This window comes from Toxotes jaculatrix, chromosome 2 (genome assembly GCF_017976425.1).
Source record: "Toxotes jaculatrix isolate fToxJac2 chromosome 2, fToxJac2.pri, whole genome shotgun sequence".
Lineage (NCBI taxonomy): Eukaryota > Metazoa > Chordata > Actinopteri > Toxotidae > Toxotes > Toxotes jaculatrix.
In genome coordinates this window covers 12,942,520-12,957,910 of record NC_054395.1, presented here as the reverse complement: position 1 = coordinate 12,957,910, position 15,391 = coordinate 12,942,520, and the positions used below count along the sequence as shown (strand labels likewise).

The 15,391-nt window shown below is 44.1% G+C and overlaps 1 protein-coding gene across 3 annotated transcripts; it reads right to left on the bottom strand.

The window, feature by feature from the left end:
* Positions 1–560: 560 nt before the first annotated feature.
* mbd6 (methyl-CpG binding domain protein 6) lies at positions 561–14,726 on the bottom strand. Of its 3 annotated transcripts, none has more exons than XM_041053461.1 (13): positions 14,495–14,726; positions 13,320–13,549; positions 12,210–12,349; positions 11,328–11,430; positions 10,764–10,935; positions 6,837–9,281; positions 5,577–6,598; positions 5,098–5,206; positions 4,679–4,824; positions 3,196–3,969; positions 2,886–2,938; positions 2,682–2,748; positions 561–2,416 (listed from the first exon to the last, which is right to left on the bottom strand). In XM_041053461.1, the coding sequence occupies exons 3-13, from the start codon at positions 12,323–12,325 to the stop codon at positions 2,345–2,347; spliced, it is 5,079 nt and encodes a 1,692-aa protein (XP_040909395.1). In that variant the 5' UTR covers positions 12,326–12,349; positions 13,320–13,549; positions 14,495–14,726; the 3' UTR covers positions 561–2,344. The 3 variants fall into 3 exon arrangements, with proteins under 3 accessions (XP_040909395.1, XP_040909412.1, XP_040909404.1); XM_041053478.1 differs by having other exon boundaries at positions 5,577–6,601; positions 6,846–9,281; XM_041053470.1 differs by lacking the exon at positions 14,495–14,726 and adding an exon at positions 14,128–14,412.
* Positions 14,727–15,391: the final 665 nt, after the last annotated feature.

Below are 15,391 nucleotides of genomic sequence, written 5' to 3'. Positions count from 1 at the left end.
GCCTGACGGTAATTCTTGGAAGGCATAGGAAACCATTATGGGAAGGCAGTGAGGACTATTGATTAAAATATGAGTTTAGGCCTCACCTTGAAGCAGCATTACAGTGTTTGATGAGGCAGGGATGATGCAGCACAATGTCAAAACGGAATACACATTACTAAAAATCTCACAATCTGGAAAGCCCTCACTGAGAACATACAGACAAAAGCCACATAATACAGAAGAAAGAAGAACAGAAAATGTTAAATCCTGATAACAAAACACAACATTCAATGGTCAATAATAACTGCATGTTGTAGCTGACCATGGATTTGATCATTGGCAGGGTAACAGGTAAGGCTATGAGGCTTATTTTTTGAAAGCTATCGATTACTGCAAACAGATTTCTAGACACATAGTAAAAGCAAATGACGTTATGCAAATGTGTGAGAGTTAAAGGCAAATTCAGATACCTTCAGTATAAACTGAAAACTTTTCTGAACAGAAGTCAACACAAGGTAACTTTTCTGTAAATAGTTTAATATTAAATAAAAAAGACTCCCATATAAAAAAAAGAAAGCTACAGTCCACAATTTAATCGTCTTTTTAAACATAAGTATTGAAAGCAAGGGGTAGAATGAGAAAAATACTTAATTACAATTCCCAGAAAAATTCACAATTCATTGTTTTCTCTCTTGTCTCTTTCTCTAACAATATAAAATCAAAATAAAACACATTAACTGTACATATGTACAAATCTCCAAGTGTAGAAATTGCATAATCTGCTTTCTTTTTCACTTTTCTTTATTCTTTTTTTTGTTTTGTTTTTTTCTTTGCTTTTTTTTTTTTTTTTAATTACAGCTAGAGATGCCAGTACTCTTGGGGCAGGGCAGTGTGTGGAGGAGAGCTCAAACAGTGATATGAGACAGAGGGAGGATATTACTCCAAATCCACAGTAACACACGGACTCAACAGATCCACGTAAGACATTATCGCTTTCCGCATTTAAGTTTTCCAGCCACTCGTTCATACAATCTAAGGACATACTGTACTTTCTATAAACTCAGGGTTCCTGCAAAAGTTCAGTTTCCAAATTCAATCCTTTTTCCAGACATATACCTCATGGCTCATGGGGATGGTGGTGGTGGTGGTGGGGGGGGGGGGGGGGGGGTGAAGGTTTGGGTGGGTGTTATGTCAACAGATAATTACACAGTCTCCATCACACCACAGCTACAAGTAGTTCTTCACAGCAACAAATGACACAGCATGTGAAATGTAAGTGGGTTATCAAAGTGGGACAAATGGTGCTCAGAGTCTTTCTGAACTGTTTCAGATTGGTGTGGTCAGATTCGCTTGTAAAAGTTTTCCTGGTCCTGGTGTCACGACATGATTCAAAAGAGTTGTACAAAAAACTTCATTTTTAAAATTACCATTTTCTCAGTTCATAAAATTATTAGTGATATACAAACCATTAAGGGAAATCTCACAGAATGTGGAATCAGGATTTAAAAAACAAAAAACATGTGACAAGTGGTTGATGTAAACTGACTAAGACACCTGATAGGGTTAACCATATTATTTCCTTGGCTTGTCCCATATAAACGTTATTTCATTAAAAAAAAACAAACAAAAAAACAAAAACAAAAAAAAAACAACTCAAGTCTGTTCCATCTTATATTCTCTTCCAGCACCTTTCAGAGCGTTTCTTTGAAATACAACTGCTGTGTGTCTCTATCTTACTAACAGACAGGGTTTCGTTTACTAAAACGAAAATAAATTCAACTAACGGTTGGACAGTGAGGGGGCTCAGCAAAAGCACTGTTGTCCAACACTCACTCAGACACATAAAAAGACACGCACGTCCACACTCGTACAGACACACTTTCAACAGAGAGCATCGTTCAAGTAGATGGGCTTAATCCTGACTCACAGTTACACACTGATGAGAAGAAAACAGTACTCTTGTTTGTCATTTTTTGTGTTTTCTCATTGACATAATTCTAACACCAACCATAATTAACAGATCTCTGATCACAATGTCAAGCAACCATCATTTTGTGAACTAGATCTAAGAGAAGACCTAAGTGAAAAAGTATCCACAAACTCTCTTCTTTTTTTATTTTTTTTTTACTTTTTATAAATTAATTTTTCAGACTAGATCTCTCTCCTATGTGTTTTTCATAGTGGTTGCCATAACAATGGTTGACATGACAACAAACATAATATTAGTGCAGTTGAATTTTTTTTTTCTTTTTTAAATAAGGTCTAAACAGTGGTGATGATGGTGGAAAGATGGAGGGGGAAAGAAGGGCGTCTGGACGCCTTTGATTGGTGAACAGCTCTGACTGACAACTCCCTCCACCAATCACTGCCTCTGAGACCTTGCGCCTCGTCGCCTCCTGCCGCGGACTGACCTCTCAGGCTTCAGCAGTGCTGTCTGGAACAAGAAAGAGAAATTACAGTCACATGAGGCTTATCTCCTTTACAATCGTCCAGTGGTGGAATGACTTTACCACTGCATCTACACTGCAGCGTTTTGCTTTTAGGAATCTGAACAAAGACTTGAAAGCCCACTGCTTTTTAAGGTTAAAGGTTCATTCTTGACCTCATGAAGGTCTTTTTTCAAAATAACTTCAACATTTTTCCATGCTGCTTTTTGATAGCCACTGACTGTGAGTCACTGAGGGGGAGCAGTGTCTTACCATAGCCTTGGTTTCCTCTAGTGCTGTAGCATCCATGTCTCTGAAGTCTTCTAACACATTCTGTAGCCTAATGAACAAAGTAAGAAATAATATTGTCCACAATGTAGCACGTTATACGATACCATTCAGATTTTTACAGGAAATGGATTTTCCCAGGTAATTCTCCTGTCTCCTGAAAAATTAACCGTTAATAAGACAACTTACGTTTGTTTCCTTTTCCTTCCTCTTCTGGCTCCACCTGCTGTTCCTGCTTGATCCTTGGGAGGTAGAATCAGAAACCACATTTAAAAAAACCCACCACAATCAAAGCATCTCGATGCATCATGATTAAAGATGCAGCCACTTAAGTCCCTCATAATGCTACATCGCTCTATTTTTGCAGTCTTTGGTCCATACCAAAGTCCACATTCTGATGTCTCAGCATGATGATGATGTAGTTGCACTTTGTGATATAAAACTGTAAGAGTTATCGTGAGCCTGAGTTTGAAGAAAAAAGAAGACCCGAGGCACTCACCCTTCCCTGTTCGGTGTGCAGCAATGTCCCAGCTGTCTCCTCACTGGGCCTCCCACTGCATCCATCCCTGGGACTGAGGTACCCTGAATGGGGAAGATGACCCTGCCTGTCCCCTCCTGCCTCCACAAAAGGGCACACAGCTGCAGCAGGCCCAGTACAGTCTGTCTTAGCCTCCTCCAAATATATGGGTGGCATAGGAGGCTCTGGGTGTGTATGTCCCTCTACTATGACTGGCTTCCTTTGTAAGGGTGACGTAGACCCGTCATCAGTGGGTTTGGGCGTCCCCTGGGCAGGGGAATGGGCTGCTGCTTCCAGGCTGAGTCGGGATAAGTCTGGGTTGCGGAGGGAACAGGCCCTACGTGGACTCAGGGAGACTGGGGCACTTGCCTGTGGCAGAGTTGGGACAGGGGTGGACGGGGTTTGGTGCTCCACAGGGAAAGAAACCGGCGGTAAGGCACAGAAGGGTGAAGTGGGGTCAGATGGTCCCATGTGGGCCCCGTCTTCCTGCTCTTTAGCACTGACTTGAAGGAAGGAGGTATAAATCGTGTCCATGAAAGAGGTGTAAGGATCAATAACAGACCTGCCCTCAGATTCTCGCTGAGGGGGTGGGGTGGGTTCTTGTGGAGGGGCAGGAGCCGGGAGCGGAGCTGAAGCAGGACTGGGGACCACGTCAGGAACGATCTGACCGGCTGGAATGTCTTCCTGTGGGGCAGGGCTTTGTGTTTCCTGCATTGAGACTGGCTTCTCTCCATCTGACGGTGGTGCAAGGTTTAGCTGGAGGAATAAAGGAAAAATGTTCAGTCAAACGCCCCAATATAAATACTAGGAAACAAACAATGTGTTTTTACATTGACACAAAAAAATTCTCCAGCACATATACTGTACAAATCATACAGCCTTCAGCAGTGGGTATCTGCCAACACAGAGTTTGATCTGATACATGTAATTGACACGTTGAAATAACAGCTGTAAGGTAGAGCTGTCACTTTTGAAATGACAAGCAATTTTTTAGAATGAATAAGAATGTGCAAATTTTCAAATAAAAAGTACCAGCCCCTCTGTTAAGTACTAAATTTAGCACACCTTTTTTCACAAGCTACGTAATCCTAATACCGAAGGACCTGGTACAAAACCATTAAGCTTATCTTAAATTATTGATACAACATGAATAAAATTTTAACTGGGAGAATACAACTCGTAAAACTGATGTGACGCAATCCGCTAGAGGGAAGATTTCTCACTCTGTTGGAGTTGTTGGACCAACACAAATACTTGTGCCTGTTACAGTGATGTTACAGAGTGGATGTTCTCTCGCTCAGTGCAGATACCAGCTCACAGAGAAGACTTTAACCAAACAACAAATAAACTGGAGATCTCTGGTTAAAAATTCAAAGCATCACTGGGCAATTTAAGTGCAAACCTCTAAAATTAAATCCCTGTTTATAAGGTACTTTATTCACTAACCTTCATTCCAGTTACTTACCTGTATGTTGTTGAGCAAGTTGATGGCGCCATCAGGACCCTGCAGCAGAGGCATGCCCAAAGCAGAGGTCTGGACTGGCGGTAGGAGGATGGAACCTGCTCCAATCCCCACCATGTTATGGAGGCCTGCGAGTCCAGAAAGATCTCCTACAGAAGACACATTTCACAGGTGCACTCATATAATGGCTTACAGCTACAGAATGCCAGTAATGTTTTAAGTTTTAATACTGAGGACAGATCATTTATTCCCAACTAGAGCCCGACCAATTTGTTGTTCGCCCATTTTTATCTGATTTTCTCCCTTAAGTTGTCATCAGCATCTGCCCCCAAAAAACCAGTATCAGTCTCTCAGTATCTATTCCTGACATACTGACTTTAAACAGGAGAAAGAGGTGTTAGAGAGGGTGGGCACTAACTCACCTAATACAGCAGGGTTAAGCAACGTAGGAAGTAACTGTTGGAGGATGGGGTTGTCTTTGCCTTGAAGCGACAGGGGTATGAGTGTGTCAACACCACCATCAGTAGGTACCTGGAGAGCAGAGCAGTGGACAGGAGAGGAGAGAACTGTTTTGAGTTTCAGGCAGGGAAAAAAAGCTAGAGACAGGGCTGGAGAAATACAGAGACAACACTCGGACAAATACTTGTCTCTCGGTCAAAATGAAAATGTCTCCAAAAATATGCGCTCAAATAAATTAAGACAGACAGACTGCAACCAACCCAGAAAAGCCATGTAGGATTTAATTTAAAAATAGTTTAGAGAAAAACATTTTTCAACTATAAGGGAAAAAAGCAATTCATGGAAAAACAATGGAGCAGTTAAGGAAATTAACTCATAGGTTTTTTTAAGCGACACTAGGAGGAGCTCAAAGGAAAGGGCTATAGGAGATGGGGGAGCCTACCTGAGGTTGGGTATGTTGGGTTTGCTGTGCAGGAGCTAATTGGGTGTGGGGAGGCGGGTGGAGCTCAGCAGAGCTCAGGGCAGCAGTGAGCAAGGCAGGGCTGAGGGGCAGGAAGGCTGCAGGGGGAGGAGGAAGAGCGGCAGGAAGGAGCAAAGACTGCAGGGCTTGGATAGAGCCCTCAGCCCCTGGAGGAATGGGGAGAAGGCCCTGGGCGACCTCCAAGAGCCCCGGGCCTGGTAGGGTAGATGGATCCAGGAGGCCGGAGGCCTTATCCAGGGTGAGGCCCTCCAATGTGGTGGGGATCTGCTGTGGCTGCTGGAGAGGAACTTCTAAGCTGACCTGGCTCAACTGACCCAGCCCAGACAGAGGTAACAAAGGTGCTTGCTGTTGCCCCAGCAACAACGAGGCCATAAGCAGAGCCTGAAGGCTAGGTTTTTCCGTTAGCCCTAAATCAGCTTCCTGTCCTGCGTTAGGGGTTGCAGCTGGTGGTGGGAGCGGGTTCAATAGGCCCAAAAGGTTCAGAGGCAACTCCCCATGGGCACCACTCAACAATGGCAACAAGGGAAACAGAGGATTGTTGTTTATCTGTTGTTGCTTCTGCTGTTGATCGTGGTTTTGCTGCTGTGTCTCTTGTTGTTGTATCAGCAACTGTGGCTGCTGCTCTGATTGCTGCTGCTCTGCAAGATTCTGTGGTGTTTGTAGTGTAGCACTGGCAGGGGGTATCTGTGCCTGTTGTCCTCCCAACCACAGCCCCCCCAGGGGCAATGAAGCAAGGACTGTAGGGTCCAGGAGGGATGGCAAACCTCCTGTGGATGACAGCAGCTGAAGCAGCTGCTCTTGGTTCATGAAGGGGAAGGCCTCTGCCAGAGGTAAGGGAGTGGGTGAGTCTCCCACAGATGAAGGAGTGGGGGGATTATTATTATCCCCAAGACGAGAGGAGACGGCGGGTCCAGGGCTGGGAGCTTCTGGAGGTTTGGTCACTGTGGAGACCTTCGGGTCCACACATCCAGGCTCCTCTGGCCCTGCAGCGGGAGAGACATGAATCATTCACCTCTGCTCAGGCTGACTCATCAATCAATAAACAATTTTTAACACAGGCTTTAACTGTGGCAGAATTGAGTGCTGACAGTTATCCAGAAAACAGCATTAGATTCACAAGCTAACAATAACACATCAATAACAATGCACGCACATGTCACCGGGGGGGGGGGGGGCTCACGACCACACACAAACTTCTGATATTCTAAAGAATATTCTCACCTGCAGTGTGATTTCCTTCGGAAGACATCTCAACATCAGTGGTACGGTCGGAGGAGCTGCCCTCCCCCAGCGGCACAGTGGAAGATGCTGCCAGAAGGGCCAGGACATGGTTGCTAAGATCAAGTGGCTTCGGGGAGGTGGATATTGCCATAGAAACACTGCTTTGAGGATGACTCAGGTCCACTGATGTTGATATGCTGTTACTACCAACCTCCATTGCCACAGTGCCCTCTGGTGAGACTTCCTGCAAAGGTGCCTGGGAAACAGAGTCTAATGTAGGAATGTGATTCTCAGTTGGTTGATGCTTGTCTGAGGGACTTGGGGATGCATGCTGAGATGGGCTGCTGCTGTTTTGTAAAGCTACATTTGGGTTGTGCAGCACTGTTGAAGTAGGAGAGTGTCTCTGTAGAGGACTTGCTTTAGTAGACTGGGGATGTGAATGAGACTGCACTGATCTGAACTGAGAGGAAGCAGGAGGAGGAGAGAGCGGCTGTGGCACAGGGGGCAGAGAGTTAGTGTCATTGGTTCGGCAGGGTGACCGACTCTGTGGCTGCCTGACGTTAGAGTGAGGAGCGGGAGAAGAGGGTGACAGTCTGGGGCTCTGTTTATTAGTGTGTCCACCTCCTTCAACAGACACAGACCCTGGCTGAGCAGAAGCAGAGTTGGATGCTGAGGCTGAGGCCTGCGCATTCTGCACACTGAGCAGGTGTAACAGAGCAGACAGAGGCTGGGTTGGGGGATCCAAGCCAAGAGGTGCAGGAGTCAGGCCTGTAGTGAAATCCAGAGCCTCATTTTGTCGAGGAGGCCTGGAAAGGTGTGCTGTCTGTCGAGGAGCAGGGATACTGGGCATCTGCCCGGGGAGGAGATGATGATGGGTTTCCAACATGACAGCATTCTGGTTCTGCACAGCTGAGGTAGAGGAGGAGGAGTGCGAGGAGGAGGGGGAGGAAGACGAGGAAAGGTTGATAACTGTAGCAGGAGCGGCTTCTCCTGGTGGGGTCTTCCGTGGCCCATTAGCCAGCTGCTGCGTGTCTCTTAGCATGCTGAGCACTGTCGGAGATCGCCGTTGCCTCTTCCTGTGCGAAGCATTACGCTCTGCTGTGGGAGGCAGGTGGGGCAAAGAGGAAGCCAGAGACTGGGCCAGAGAGTGGGATGGAGGAAAGAGGATGGCAGAGGCTGCTGCAAGGGAGGGATGGGGAGGCCTAGTAGAAGCAATGGAGGAGGGAGGGTGGCTGTTATGTAAAGTGCTGTTAGTTACCTTTGATGCCTGTTGCTGCTGTGCTTCTTTCAGGATATCCAGAGAAGAGGCCAAGCTCACTGGGTTGCCGGCCGCATTTGAGCTCTGGCCCTGGGTTATCTGATTAGCCAGCTGAGCCTTGGCAGCCGCAGAGAGCAAGTTACTTGCAGGGAAAGACGCTGGGTGTGGCATTTTGCCCTGATGACCGTGGTGGTTCAGAAATGGCCCCAGAGGTAGATTCGAGGGGCCTGCGGAGTTCAACCCAAAAGCTGGTGGTCCTGTGCTGGAAGTCTGACTCATGATAGTCTTTGAGGGCTTCGAGGAGAGAGCATGAGGGTTGCTACTGCTTTGGTTGGTCAATAAGGAGGGGTTATTAGGGTTTAAGAGGTGGTGGTTATTAGTGCTGCTGTTGCCTGAGTTCTTAAACTGCTCCAAGATATCTTCCAGCTTGTACTTGGGGAAGTGGGGGCTGGGGTTTGGGGAGCCACCAGGGAGAGGGGAGTGTGGAGAGGAAGAGGTGGATTTCCTCCTCTGAGGCAAGTTACTTCCCATCTGTCCTCCTCCTTCTGCTGAGCCTCCGCCCTGCTCAGAGAGAGGGGAAGGAGAGGCAGAAGGGTGGCGGGTCCGCTGGTGTGGAGAAACACAGTTCATGTTATGGACAGAGGGTGAGAGGGAGGGAGATGGAGAGAGGGTGGAGCCTCCTACAATGACACCATGAGGATGATGACCGTGAGTCTGTCCTCCTCTTCCTCCTCCACCAAGAGTCATAGGGGAGGAGGGAGGAGGTGAGGAGAGGGGCCCTAGCCGAGGAGAACCAGGAGTCTCCGGGGTTTTGGGTGTTCTTTGACCTTGACTGACGTTCTGAGGCGTGGGGGTGCGGGGTGACCTCTGGGCAGCACTGTAAGATGGGAATGAGGAGCTGGAGGAAGAGGTGGAGGATGCAGGGAGAGGAGGAGGATGGTGAAGCCTTCTCAAAGTATCTAAGGGATGGTGAGAGTTTGTGCCTGGGTGAAGGATTGGGGAGGAACCATTGTAAGGGTAAATAAACTGGTGGGAGGATTTGGGGCTGGCGCAGGGATTTGAGTGGAAGTTGTTGTGGGGTCGAGCAGGGACTGGATGGAGTTTGGGATGGTAAATGCCACGGTCCTCTTCTTCCCGCTCCACGAGTACCCCCTTTGGATCGCGGCCATCCACTCGACTGCTCATCTCTGGAAATGGACACACACACACACACACACACACAAAGCTTGTTAATTAATTTCTCTACTTTCATAAACTGTCTACAATGCAGTTTATAAACTAATTACCGTGTCTGAATGTTCTGCCATAATGAGTGATTGAGTGAGTGCTCAGGAAAAGCATCCTGGTATTTAAATTTTAATGCCTGAAGTAAGTAGTGTGCAATATTTCAACCATGCAGGGTCCGACAGAAATAATATCAAACAAAATCTTTCACTTTCATCAGTTGTTAGCTGTTAAGTGCCACAAATGCAGGCACTTAATGGCACGAAGCACACAGGAAAGACTTGGATCACCTATTACCACAGTTTGTGTTAAAAGGTGGCTTTTTTATACTCCTTCTAAGCCCACATGGAAAAGCTGGTGACGATGATGTACTGGTTATTTTCCAAACAACACATCTGAGCAAACAAAGGATCCACCAAACACACATGATGAGTTTTGCTGAATGTTTCCTGTTCACACTGTGGAAGTCACATTACCGCTATTAATATATCAGTGCTTTCAATTCTGTGTGGCTGAAATCTGCACTGACCAGCACAGTTCTGATAACATGCAATCAAATGTGTTGTTTTGTTTTTCTTGTTTTTTTTTTTTAATTGAAAGTCAGCCTAGCCTTTCCCACAGGGAAAATAAAACACATTTAGCACATTTATGGATTTTGCCCGAGGCAACAGGAACTAAAACTGTATCTAAAAAAAATATGGATCATGTCAGTGCTAACTGCCATATTAACAGACAACCAAGCAGACAGTATAACATCAGACTTCAGAGTAGCAGTGATGGTGTTACTGCTTACAAAACTGGTTTGGATTAGGGACTTTGATTGATTTACCATTATTTATGTTTAACTTAAAAACTGCACATCTAGTCTAAGCAGAGCAAAAAGAGAAAGGCACTGGAAAGCCGAGTATTTACAACAGAATACCAGCCACTCATACTTTTATAAATGACATTTCATCTCAATTCATTCCCACAGTGATGACAACGCTGACTGTGAACTCTCTCTCTCTCTCTCTCTCTCTCTCTCTCTCTCTCTCTCTCTCTCTCTCTCTCTCTCTCACACACACACACACACACACACACACACACACACACACATACACATTAAAGTAAATCTGTGTTTGGTCCTGTGGGAGCTGCGACATCATAGGCCCCATTGCAGCCCTCGATGTGAGGTTGCTACTGTGCACACAAGACACTCAACCCCAACATCAGCAGATTTGGTGGAAAAAGGTGTAGGTTTTGTTGCTATATGACAGACAGGAACTGAAGACACCTTATAGTGAGACTCCAACCACACCAAAATAAAAATGAACATTTCTTACATCAGTATCTGTTTAGTAAAACTGTAGAAATTAGTATGGAAAAGTTATTTCATTTGTTTACATTTTTATTCCATGATATTACACAGGTACAGCAGTAGTGAGTCTCAGTGCTTCAAAATTTACCTGGATGATGAAGGTTGGCAAAGGGCAGCTGTGAGGCCTGCATACTGCGACACAGAGCTGCCATTGCTACCACTTTCCTGCGGTGGTTACACAGTTTGGTCATGTCCTGCTCTGTTTTGCCTAATGGCTGGCTGTGCTGTTCCACCTTCACTCCCACAGTGAAGTTGAAAACCTGAAGGACACCAGATAAAAGAGGATTAGGTGGAATTGAGAGAGCGAGCTCTTCCCTGACATCTAATTAAATTAAACACAGTTCAAAGGCAGCAGTGGGAGTATTTCACATTCATGTATGTATACTCACACAAGGATCACCACTTATTGTCTCTGAGCGAATGGCTATTTAGTAAAACTAACCCACCACACTGGTCTAGTGAGTTTGAAAAGGTCAAAAGGTCATCACCATGTTGTTTAAATATGTGTATGGAACTAAGTGCACACTGAAGTGTCTATTATTTGTGGATGGTGAATATGACAGTAGTAGTGTTATAATATGAATTCACAGAGTGAGAATGACACCCACATGATCAAACACATACAGATTCACTACTTTCAGACTGGTTTTACCTTATGGATGATGAGTGGACACTCCAGACCACATTTGCAGGTGCCATCAGTCAACAGATAGGTCTTGACCTCGTCCACAGAGGACAGGGCAGTGCCACTGGGACTAGAGGAAGAAGGCAGCAACAAACTGTTAAAGCAAACTCAAAGCAAATTGAAAAGGACACGAACAAAGATATGTTTAAAGCACAGTGAAAGTCTAAGTTGTAAACCTGAACACACATCAAGATCTCCATATTTAGAATCTGAAGGACTTAAGGCCATCAACAGGGCTGCATACACAAACTGAATGATGCTGTGTTTTAAGTGGCTCCTCTACAGAAAGTCTGAAATCCCATTTTACTAAATCAAAATGAGAACACAACATAACAAATATAGCCTATGTATAAATAAACTGCAACATAGCTGCTTATTCAGATTCAGTATAATCCCCATTGGACTAGTTTGACAGGAAAAAAAACTTTCTTCTGATAGCCAGAGGTCGTACACAGTTTCATATTTAAAATGTTATATTTTACATACTTTAATTTTAGCCAAGATCCAAACCACTGTTCTATGAAATATGTGTATTCAGATCAAAATAAACTCTTCTGCCCTGAGCTTGTCAAGGAAAATAAAGCAAAGGGAAATCTTTGTTGGGAAAAAAAAAATACTGCATCTTTATTTTTCTATTTATTTTTCTTTCGAAATTCACAGAGGCCTCAGTCATTTTTCCTGTTAATATCCAAATACGTTACCAAACCAGCATTCACACTTCTTCAGAAAAAAATATTTAGCTAACAGATGAACACAAAAACACGTTAATAAACCATCAAATAAAAATCATAAGTTTATTCCAACAAACATAAGTCTACATGCGCTTTCTGTACAATTTAACCAACACACCTGACATAGACCACCTGCCCGCCCTCCACTCTCCTCTGCCAGCCGATGGGGACGTGTATTGCAGTGGTGTGGACCCCATCCTTGTCCCCACTGACAGTCTCACTGCCTCCCATCATTTTGTAGCTGCAGCCTGCCAGCACCTTGAAAAAGCAGCCAATGTTAATAAATCATTTTTTTTTATCTCATAAAATGAACTTCAATTTATTTAAGAGTCTAGAATTTTGCTTTAAAATGTTATATATCTCCTGTGGTTAAAAAAAAAAGAAGAAAAAAGTTGTATTTAAAAAGTCAATGTCATCTAAAATGTTTTCATGTCTTACTTTTCCACATTCCATAATAAATTTACCTTTTGTAATCTTTCCAATGACATTTGAATGCCATTGTGGAGTGACACTTGAATATTGTTTATAACATGCACATTTGTTACAAAGAGCTTTCAAATAATCAAGTAAAGTTAATTTTTAAAGCCCAAAGTCAGCAAAGACTAACACCCCAGCTGAATGTCATTTAATGATGTATGTATACATACAACTATAGGTTGCTGCATGTTATCAGTGTAGTCTGTTGTGCTCATTGAGTCACTAAATAAGTAAACACATGCATGCATAAAATGGATGAACGCATGCCTCTGCAGTGAAGTCTAGGGAATATCAATGCTCTAATTAAAGAAACCTGCATGCCAAATGTGTGGGTCTCACACATCATCTGATTACACAACACCAAAATGTCAACCTCAAACATCAAATATTACAAAATTTAACCTTGGCACCATGATGAAATCAGCATAGGTTTAACAGAATCATAAAAAATGCACAGAGTAAGAGCTGCTAATTAAATATATTGCACTACTTCAATGTCACTGTGACTTTACTTTCCAGCTGTCTACTACATGCCCAAAAAGGCCTGGCAAAGTGCCCGACATTTACTCTCCTTACGTCTGTGCTCCTTACAATTCAAGGCTCTACATAATGTTGTGTAACATTTAAAACCCAAAATATGATGCCAACTCATCACCACTGGGTGTGGCCATGGCAAAGAAAAAATAATATTTTAGTTTACTGTCAAGGTAAAGTAATAAAAAAAAACAAGACTGAAGCACATTTTACAAACCTTGTCATCTTTGGGAAGCCAGGATCTGTTTTGGCTAGGGTATCCACTGTCCAATGTACATGCTGGTGGGTTAGAAGCGCACAGACTGCCAGTAAAACCTGACTTGATGCCCAAGCAACCTGGACTTTCCCCAGCTATGAGGCAGCTCCTCAACTTAGAGGATGACTCCAACAGATTTATTTATTTGTTCAGTTCACATCAGAGTAGGGGCTTGTATGAAGATGGAGAGCCTGCAAAGAAAGGTGGAGGTGGATTATGTAATCTGACAGGGTAACCAGAGTAAATAACTCACGCAATAAACAATGGCCTGCAACTGATGTAATCCAAGCGCACTCAAAAAAAAGAGAAGATTAAATCTGATGCATTGCCCTCTTAAAAGAAAACAACTTCAGAACAAGCTTCGGCTACTTTGAAGTGGGAGGGTGTGTTTGGATAGGCCCGTGGTTTACTGCATTTTCAGCTACAACATAAAGCAGCTGCCTTTCCAAGAAGCTAACAAGCTAGCAACACAGACGAAGCCTGAAGTAAAATTTTGAAGGAACTGAGCTCAGGTCAACATATGCGCCGTCTGCAGCCATGGAGCAATATCTCCTCAACTACACGGCAGCTAGCAGCTCGGCTAACAGCAAAGCTAACAGGCTACCCTACTTTGTACCGTGTTGTCGTGACAGCTGTCAGGCGCACAAAACACTCGGATGCGAAACACTTGCATGTTAGCAACGGTAACAAGAAACGAGCAATGCACAATACAGGTTTACAAAAATACTGCAGTTCTGCGGCCACCAGGTTGCACTTACTTACTACTTACTTGCCCTTACTGACTGGCGTTAGCTAACATTAGTGTTAGCGGGACCTGTGACCCTCTCTCTGCCTGCTGGCGAAGTTTTGGAGTCCTGGCTTTTCTGGGTCGCGGGAGAATCAAGAGTTAGCTGGTTAGCTAACGGACTAGCCAGAAAGTGTTTTGAAAACGACTGATGCTTAAATAAATGCCCGTAAAATATATCTTTCAGTCGTTCAAATCGCGCATTCGCGCGACCAGTCAGCTCTCGGCATTTATGCAACGTCTGCCAGTCGGATTTAAAAACAAAGGGCAATAACGCTTCATTTTCCTGCGCCTGGGATGTCGGTGCTAACGCCAGCAGCTAAGCTAGCAGAGCTAACTGACTGAAATTTACTTGATTGTGAAGAGTCCCGACAAGACTGGAGGATGTCCCGCTCCCGCTGCTCCGCTATCCAACCGTCACTTTGCTCTCTGTTCTGCTAAACCGTCTTGCAGTCAGATGTAGTCCAACAATCATAATAACGACCCATGTAATCCCAAATTCACAGTTGCCCACTGTTTTTTTTTCTTACAGATTCCGAGAAAAAAATAATGGAGTTTTCGTTCGGGCATGCGCACTCAGTGGCCAGGGAGTATTGTACCCGACATGCACCGGGACCTTTGTAGTGCTCCAGACAGACATGAGAGCGGAGCAGCCTGATGGAGGACATGATAATGACACAATAATAACAGGCCCGGGATACGTGTCTGCGGCTCACCGTCATGCATCCCTGCTCACCTGTCTGCAGAGTGCTTTCTCAGCCGAGAAAACACCTCGTTTATCAAGAAACAGAAACAAAGTGTAAAACATGTCCTTAAATGTTCATTTTAAAGTGTAAAATGTCTTCATTCGTATCACATAATCTCGCCCTTTCATTCCATGTGTATTTTTTTCTGTTTTCTTATGCAGTTCTTCATGAAGGTTACAGAGCTCAGTTTTTATTAAAGTTTTTTTTTTTTTAAAGAGCAGTTGATCCAACTTTATGATCATTTTGGAGCCTCCAAAATGACCATAAAGTTGAAACAACACTTCTCTAAAACAGTTTCCACACAAACTGAAAACTATAAAATTCATGCAGGGAGGATTCACGGTAGGACTGCTGTATTAGGGTACATTACATTTACCTAGGTGTACCTAATAAACTGCCATTTGAGTGTATTTCAGCCAAGGAAGTTAAGTAATTGCCTTATTTGTGTGTGTCTGGTGTCTGTGACCAACATAACTATAAAGCAATATGTCTGTGAATGTTCT